The sequence below is a fragment of the Gymnodraco acuticeps genome, unplaced genomic scaffold (genome assembly GCF_902827175.1).
Source record: "Gymnodraco acuticeps unplaced genomic scaffold, fGymAcu1.1, whole genome shotgun sequence".
NCBI classification, from domain to species: domain Eukaryota; kingdom Metazoa; phylum Chordata; class Actinopteri; order Perciformes; family Bathydraconidae; genus Gymnodraco; species Gymnodraco acuticeps.
In genome coordinates, this window is record NW_022989810.1 from 1072602 (window position 1) to 1081346 (window position 8745).

General features: G+C 42.8%; 1 protein-coding gene across 1 annotated transcript; it reads right to left on the reverse strand.

The window, feature by feature from the left end:
- Positions 1 to 757: 757 nt before the first annotated feature.
- Positions 758 to 7892, reverse strand: pomgnt2 (protein O-linked mannose N-acetylglucosaminyltransferase 2 (beta 1,4-)). Its single transcript, XM_034228032.1, has 2 exons — positions 7740 to 7892; positions 758 to 3290 (listed from the first exon to the last, which is right to left on the reverse strand). Exon 2 carries the CDS (start codon positions 3124 to 3126, stop codon positions 1324 to 1326), a length of 1803 nt encoding a protein of 600 aa, XP_034083923.1. The 5' UTR covers positions 3127 to 3290; positions 7740 to 7892; the 3' UTR covers positions 758 to 1323.
- Between the last annotated feature and the right edge of the window lie 853 nt (positions 7893 to 8745).

Consider the following 8745-nt stretch of genomic DNA (forward strand, 5'->3'; position numbering starts at 1 on the left):
AGGAGCTTTCCTCACAAAATGCTCCTTACAATTACACAGGGTCAAAACATTATTAACTTTTGTTGAGCTTTGATTTTTTTTAAAACACACAATCCTTCACAATTTCTTTAGATACCAGGTTGAAAACTGTACGTATCTTAGCAAGTATGAGCAATCTAGAACATGTCATATGACCTGAACGATGTTGAATGTTGCTTTGGTTTCGGCTAGGTTCTGAAAATAATGATGTAAGCAATCAAACAACTGGTAGGTACACTAATGGCGCATTTCCACTGCAACGGGGTAGCCCCGTTTAAGCGTCCCTAAGCGTCCTCGCTCTGGCCTCGGGCTGCCTCGCTGGCCGTCCGAGGCCGTGGCACATTTCCATTACAGTTTAGGACCTGGGGTAGCAACGCAGTGTGGGCGGGGCGATTGGCTTTGTTTTTGTTCACATTTCGAGTTGTTCTGTCGAGCTCCCGCTGGATTTGATCATCCCCAATGAGATGTAGGAACGTCGTCACCTACGGTGTGCTTTTCTTATTAGACGTAGCCATTTTTGTAGCTCATCCGTTTACAAAATGCTGTTTATAAAAATGCTGCAAGCTTGCTTCTAAATATATATGCGACGCTAGGGATGAACTCGCGCGCGATCTTGTGACGATTCTCTCTGACCAATCAGCAGTCGAGAGTGTTGACGTCACTAGTTCAGCCCTGGCCCTGGTCTGATAGAACCACGATTTTATGGGGCCGGAAAAAGTACCCGCTAGCCGGTACTAGGCTATATGGAAAGGCCACCAAAAACTGGCCTGGCCGCTTGAGGACGGTTAAGGACGCTTAAACGGGGCTACCCGCTGCAGTGGAAATGCGCCATAAGCCACACAGGCATCACACACACACAGTAGACATTGGACAAGTCAGGAAACATAACAAAATCTTGCTATTCTAAAACCTTCCTCGCTCTAGAGAAAAGCTCTATTGCATACTGTAAAAAGGTAAAGAACCAGTGTTTTGACGAATACTAAAAAACATGTTCTATATTATTTGCACATAAATAAATCTGCTCATTTGACTTCTGTTATGTTTAGTATTGACATGGTTTTTCTTTCTTTCACTGGTACAGAAAATATACTTTTATGAACGGCTGTTGCCATGGAGTTGTGACCCTGTGGTTCAAGTTCTTGTTGCCTGTGCTGGCCAGGGAAACATTACTGTTCAGCAGCCTGGTCTAGGATATGCCATTTCACTTTTGCCAAACCCCACTGGACAATGTTCAAATTTGACTGTGTGGCACAAGCATGACTCAACCTATAAACTAAACAGCAACACATCGGCAAGGTGTTTGTACTAGGTCCTACACATAAGAACATCTGCAAAGGGGCCCAGGAGGTTCTTGTTGAAGATACACCTGACCCACACCAGGTAGGTGGTGAAGGGCTTGATGTTCTCTGAGAACGTGTAGTTCTGCTGCGGAAGGATGTAAGGCATGTAGGTGTTCTCTCCCTGCTCCTGGATCCACACCTCGTACTTCAACTCTCTCACTTTCAGGTATTTCAGATTCCACGGGATCTGCCAGGAGACTGTGAGTTTAGCCTCATTAGTGGTTTGTACCGAGGTCTGACACTGGGGTTCTCTGACCCGGCCCGGATGAACTGTGCTGGCCGGTTTGGATCTTCTCACACTGGGCTTTGTCTTCATTCCCTCTTTAAGGACTTCCAAGAAGGAAGGGATGTCCACCAAGGTGTCCTGGTAGATCCGGAAGAGCCACTCCGGGTTGCGACAGCACAGGTGCCTGGGCACATCTTTGCTCGCCAGGATTCGCTCTTGCTCCTCCTTCTCCAAGTGAGTAATGCCCCCTTGATCCCAAGGTTTATCTGGGTGGGTGATGGTGTTCTCCTCCTTGGTGTTCCTCCAAGAGACATAGTGAAGATCCATGCCTGGAAGGGTGGCAAGGGTTTTATACGGGGTGTACTGTTCAGGGTTAACAGCAAAAGGGAACAACTCCACCACAACAGCTCCTCTAGGGAGGAAGAGTGAGGTGATTAGCTGAGCTCCATGCATACTCATTAACATGGAAGCCCCACTGATCACCTGGACGGTACTGGGGAAGGACTGTTCCTCTAGGGATACTGTGACCACTCTCATCTGGAACTCCTGGGCCAGCGCCATGATCAGCTCCGCCTCGTTCAGTATCAGCCGTGTTGTTGAACGACTAAACAGTACAATGTATTCATCCCTTTTCCCTTTCTCATCTTCAGAACTCCCTCCATCCTTTTCCATTTCCTCTACCCTTGTGATGTTCATTTTGTCCATCAGAACCCTCGCAAACTGCCGGATCTCATTTCCTGAGACCAACATGTTGGCTTTGGGCCCCTGCGGCTGAACAAACCCGTACTGGTACCAGGTGGTCATCTTGGACAAGCCCACGTAGGATTTAGTGAAACACATGAGCTTGCCAAAGTTCTTGAGCTGTTCTTTGAGCAGTGGCTGCTTGCTGCTTAGAAGTCGGTAGAGGTCAAAGTGCGGGCCTTCACCCCAGCCCTCCATAAAAACCAAACGCGCCTCATCATCTAAGTCTGAGTACTGCATCATAGTGTAGAAGGCAGGGATCAGGTCATCGTGAAACACATGCATTAGGTTATCTGGATTGAATCTGTTTAAAATAAGTGTCACATCCGGTACGAACACCGGTTTAGGCATAAACTTTAAAGCAGCAGCTGGGAGCTCTAAGAAGTTGAAGTACTGGGTGTTGTGATCCTCCACTGAGGACAAGTCCAGAAGGGCCGGCTGGAAGCGCCTGGAGCCCAGGTTTGGCAACATGACAGAGGAATTGGAGTGGAAGAACACAAACTCCTCCGCCTCAGAGCAGTAGCAGAGGTAGTCAAAGCGGCAGATGCGGTCGGTGTGCATCTTTCCGGTGCAGACCATGCGGGTGCCGTGTTCCTGAAGAGCCTGAAGGGCAACATGGTAGTCGATGTGGGCCTGCGAGACCTCCTGGGACTGCTGGGTCATGTGCAGCTCTTCCTCAAGCAGGGCGGCGTGCTCACTCAGCTTGGAATACTTCCAAAGAAGAGCTGCGACTACAGAGACCAGCAACCCGTTAAGGAGTGCACCAATGCTCATCTTGCAGCCTGCCACTGAAGCCCGCATCACTGCTGCTGCACACCCACCTCACCACTCCAACTGGCCCCCGACCTCAGAGGGAAGTGACGAGACATCCGCCAACAGACAACAACTTAGGAAGAAAAGAAGGCAGAAGACGGTGGAGCAGGGGTTGACCATTGGGGGAAACGATAGTATAGGTGAGGAGAAAGCTAGGGAGGAAAAATAAGAAAGAACGTAAAGTTAGGATTAACATTCATAAAGTCAAACAAAAATTCATGATTAATGAAAATAATCACGTGATTATCAGTGCAGGAGAAACAAAATATTTAAATAAAGAATAGCAAGCCTATGATGCTGCAGTGCTCTTTATGTAAGCGATACCCCACCGTGATTTATGAGAGCAGATTTCCGCCCACGACTTAGGGAATAGAGGTGGTTAGCTTTGGCAGACAAATTAGACATTTTCCTAACCTTACCCTGTCACCCTTCCTGAAAATGTCATGACAAGTTGCGAGGAGGCACAGAGAGAAGAACCAGAGTATTTCTCTACTCATCTGCATACTGAGAGAACAAGTGAGTCATTGAGGGACACTAAATCAGACCAAGAGTTAACGGAGAGCAGCTGCCTGCAAACCCAGTGCAACTAGCATGCTATAAACCCATCTGATGGCTCGCTGTTAACTTACAGCAAAGTATTCATTTAATACTTACTTTATACTATTCCCACAGACATGCCAATCAACTGCTTTCCATCTCTCTGAGGTCACTTTCCAACTCTTAGGGCTCTGACTTTTTCCTGTTACTCACCTTTATTGTGTACACTTTTTACAATGTGTGGGAGAGAAACTCCCTCTGGAGGGAACTTTTCGATGTTTGCCTTTGCAGACCATTTACTTGCACAAAAACGTATTGAATACAGGGGAAAAACGAAACATACTAGGGCCTCTTAGTCTTTAATCATTTATTTTAGCATCCTTTTCTTTTTACATCATAAGATAAGATAGGCTTTTATTGATCCCGGTAGGGAAGTACACGTGTTATAGCAGCAACAGAATAAGAGGGAAACACAGAGAACACACACAACCAAGTGTAAAGAATAAAACATGTCATACTGGGATTATGGATTATAATTCTTGTATGTGTAAACCTACTTGGCAACAAACCACTTTCTGATGTTGCTTAGTTGTCAAGTTCTCTCCATTTCTCTTTCCTCTGCTGTGTTTGTTTTGCATGCTGCTTTTGTTCTGCAGGAGCAGAGCAGAATCCCTGGACTATTTTTAACATCCAACAAGTACAATATGTCACAAGCAACAGGATCACTCTCTGTGAAGACACTCAGGTGCCTCAGTGAATGCACACATTAAATGCACAGTGTTTCCCATACATTTATTTGTGGATCTCTTATAAAAACAAAAACAATAATAATAATAATTATCATTATTTTTCTTCTTTTGGTGGTGGTCTAGTGAGGTGGGCTGATGATCGGAAGGTTGCGAGTTCAAATCCCGCCTGGAACACCACTACTACTGTGCCCTTGAGTAAGGCCCTCAGTTACTCCAGGGAGAACGTCCCTGTAATTGGTCATTGTAAGTCGCTTTGGAATAAGGCGTCTGCTAAATGCCTAAATTGTAAATTATATTTTTGGGAGAATAAACCCCACAGATCCTCAACTCCGGTGTGTCACTCATTAACAACGCAACACAGAGCAACAAGAACGTTGTCTACAGTAGCCATGAACTCACATGTATTTTCGTGTGGGCCACCCGAATAGGTTTAGGGGCCTTTGGCTTTTCTTGCCGGGAGAATCAAATTCTGTGGGAAACACTGATGCAGCACTACTCGGCTGCTGCAGAGAACAAAGGACAATGTCAACTGAAAGGACACAAAATACAGCTTAAAGTACATGAAGAGCTGTCAAGAGATGCCCACACCAAGGGCAACTGGAAACAGAACAATGCGAGCATCGACTTAGAAAAGTTCAAAATGACGATGCTGCTCAGTTTCGGGCTGACCAGAGCACATTCATCTTTACAAGCAGGTAGTCTTGAGGATCTGTATCATCTATTGTCAAAGCAGCTGCAAGACAGCAAATATAACCGTCTACAACTGAGCCGTGGACATGCGAGCTGTTCAGAAACACTTCACAGAGCACTCACTGACTCTGTAGTTATTTAAAGTGACCTTGCAGACACGGAGCTTTGTATTTCATCAGCAGCGTGAAGTAGCGAGCCAAGACACAGCCCAAGAAGAGAAATGGTCAGAGCAGTTCCAAATACAGCATAAACACATGTTCACTATGTTGACTTTCAGAGTAATGCCAACACTGGGTAATGGTCTCATATCCATATTCTATTCCTGAGTATGTGCTCTTAAGTCTCCACTCGGAACTGAATGTATCAGTCACTTGTGATAGCAGCTGTTGTTGACAATGAAGAATTAATAAGTGACCCTCCTTAGTGTTTGCTCTCATAATGTTATTACTCCACATAGTCCTAACCGTCCGACTGGAGTGGGCAAATTGAATTAAGCAGCATTTAAAATACAATTAGTTAATACAAATGTTGCCAAAATGTGTGATAAACGGTTTTTCACAAAGCTCCTATAATATAGAAAATGTTTTTTGGGCCAGTGAAATTGTGTTTGAGATCCCTAATTTCCATCTTGTAAATATTTAATTGACTTCCCTTACTAAACACAAAATGTCTATAAACATAGACATGTCTGCGTGGTCCCACGTCCCTAAAACAAGAGGTGGACAGGGACAGATACTGGCATTAATGTCACACAAATCCTGAACACTATGGATATTAGTATGATTACACAATTACATTACATTGTAGCTTAACATCCTACCAAGACGAGCTGCTTCAGAATCTCTGAGCTTTTCACAGGTAATAGGCCTAAAACAAGGTTATTATGAGCTTCAATTACAAACGGAAGATGAAACGAAAATCTTCACTAAAATGTTCTTTAATGAACATAAATAAAAGTGAAACTTGGCCACTGACACATGTTATAATTAATTTGACACACTTGTCAGTTCAGTGAGGTACAGTATGAGGAGGTTCATTGATAACCACTATGAATTACCAGAACATAGTAACTGTCAAATGTACAGGTACATCTGAATAGAAAGAAGAAACTTGAATCCTTTTTATCCATGTACTTTTGCTTTTAATGTTTAATTGACAGCACTGTAACTTTTATCCATGTTTTTTTTGTTTTTTTTCTTTTAATGTTGATTTTATTAGCTTTTCTTTTTAATGACTGATTTTAAATGCCATTTTCTTAATCTCTTTCATTTTTTGTAAAGCACTTTGAATTGCCTTGTGTTGAAAAGTGCTATATAAATAAACTTGCCTTAGACCAAAAGCTCGAAACCATCATTACTTTCAAAAATCACTCTAAATAATAATTCATATCAGATAATTCAACAACTTACATGAGTTTTGAAAATGGAGAAACAGCAGCTTTTGGCTAGACCCTAAACTAGATTTAAAGGTAGCCTGCAAACCCATATTCTCCTGCACAGAGCAGCCTGTCAGTTTTGTGGAAAGTAGCAAAGAATGGCTTTCAATCAGAGCAGAAATGCAGTTAAAAGAGACAGAATAATGGGGAGGGCTACGAGTCTGCAAACCAAGACCCTGAAGAACGTCTCCTCTCACACAGAGGAAAGGGAAGGGGAAACTAAAAAGAATGTACTAAAGAAATGTGATGTCTGTGATGAGATTACAGCAAATACTTTGTAAACTGAGCCGGTGCACCTAATCAATATGCTGAATCCTGCGTATCAGAAACAGCCAGATACGATGCAAATCAGATTATGCATGTTCAAATCGCTTTTAAATGTTGGGGTCAACGACTACATTTGAATGAAGGGGCAATATTTGCTGAATATATTGTACTTTTAGAATATTGCATTGTGTTTTCCATAACTCTTCTTGTATTATTCAGAGAGCCTTCTGAACACATGAAATAGCTTCTGGTCTTGGAGTTGATGGACCATAAATACCACACAGGCAGCGTTGTGTTATTTTCATTTTCACAGCACACACTGAAAGACTTTCAGATGTGCGCTAAACATGACATGTTACTGATGTTATATACACTAAGGACTCAGATCATGCATTGTTTACAGCCAAGATCACAGAACACATAGGAAATGCTATTATCAAATTGATGGTCAGAAAATCACACTGAAGAATATGATCTTTTCTCAAAAAATATTATATTCATAATGTTTGCCTCCAATCAACACTAGATAGCTTTAACAGCTATACTGTAGCCCCAACACACATTGTAAGATATTCTCTTCTATACAATAAAGATAGATAAATAGATAGAAACCCATCTAAAATATATAGGCTGACTGAACACAGATTCTTCTGATCTGAGATGTATGTATGATCATTCATTCACTTAACCATTCATTTATTAAGTACATTTTTATATTATATTCATAGGTTTTGATATTAACAGCAGAAGTCAAAGCAAATATACATGTATTACATAATTCATGTGTTGCATATGCTAAACTATAACTGAACGTGCTCTGGAAGCTTCACAGCTGGAAAGGCAGAGCCCCGGCTAAAAGCAGACACACACACATAAGAACATACACACACACATACACACACACAGGTTACACGGGTCCTTACCTCGGGCTATGCTGCAGAGACACACACAGATAGAGTGTCAGGAGACAGCAGCGTGTCCCCTCACTCGGTGCTCTGTGCTGGTGCTTACAGGCTCCTGAAGCTTCTGAGCTAGCCTACTGAAGCTACTGGCTATTGAAGCTAGCCTACTGAAGCTAGCTGTCACAGAGAGAGGCAGCAGATGCCTGGATACCGCCGAGAAAATCCCGCGGTCAGGTCTCGCGATGACACTCCGAGGGTGCCACTGATAATGCATTTTGTGCATATTTATCAAGAAAAAGAAACGTAGCGATACCACACTACAGTTGTATGTAGCCTAAAAAAACGTGTTTCTTTCATCCGATAAAGCGGGTTGTGTGTTCTGAAGACGTTTATTCAAATACTCTTAAATGCAGAGATCAATCAATTAATCAAATGATGTGACTAAAATGTGAATTAAATCCAGACTGTAGACTGTAATAAATCCATCTATGATCTACCGTTTACAATACATTGAGGGCCAAGTTCAAAGAAAAATATATTGAAAAATATTAGATACTAATCATCAATCAATCAATCAATGTTTATTTATATAGCCCAATATCACAAATGTTACATTTGTCTCAGTGGACTTTACAGTTTGTACAAAATATCAGTATGACAATACGACACCCTCTGTCCTTAGACCCTCACATCGTACAAGGAAAAACTTCCGAAGAAAACCCACAGTTTAAAGGGGAAAATGGGAGAAACCTCAGGGAGAGCAACAGAGGAGGGATCCCTCTCCCAGGACGGACAGACGTGCAATAGATGCCGTGTGTAAATTGAAAAGATAATACATTTGCAACATAGGTAGTCCAAATGTTTGGAAATGCATGTGTGTATAATAGGAAGATGAATCCACGAGGATATCCATCCAGGACCTATGATCCAGGACCACAGCCACGACTCAAGATCCAGGACCACAGCCACGACTCAAGATCCAGGACAGAGGAGCGCAGGATCATCCATGACTCCGGATCCCGGCGTA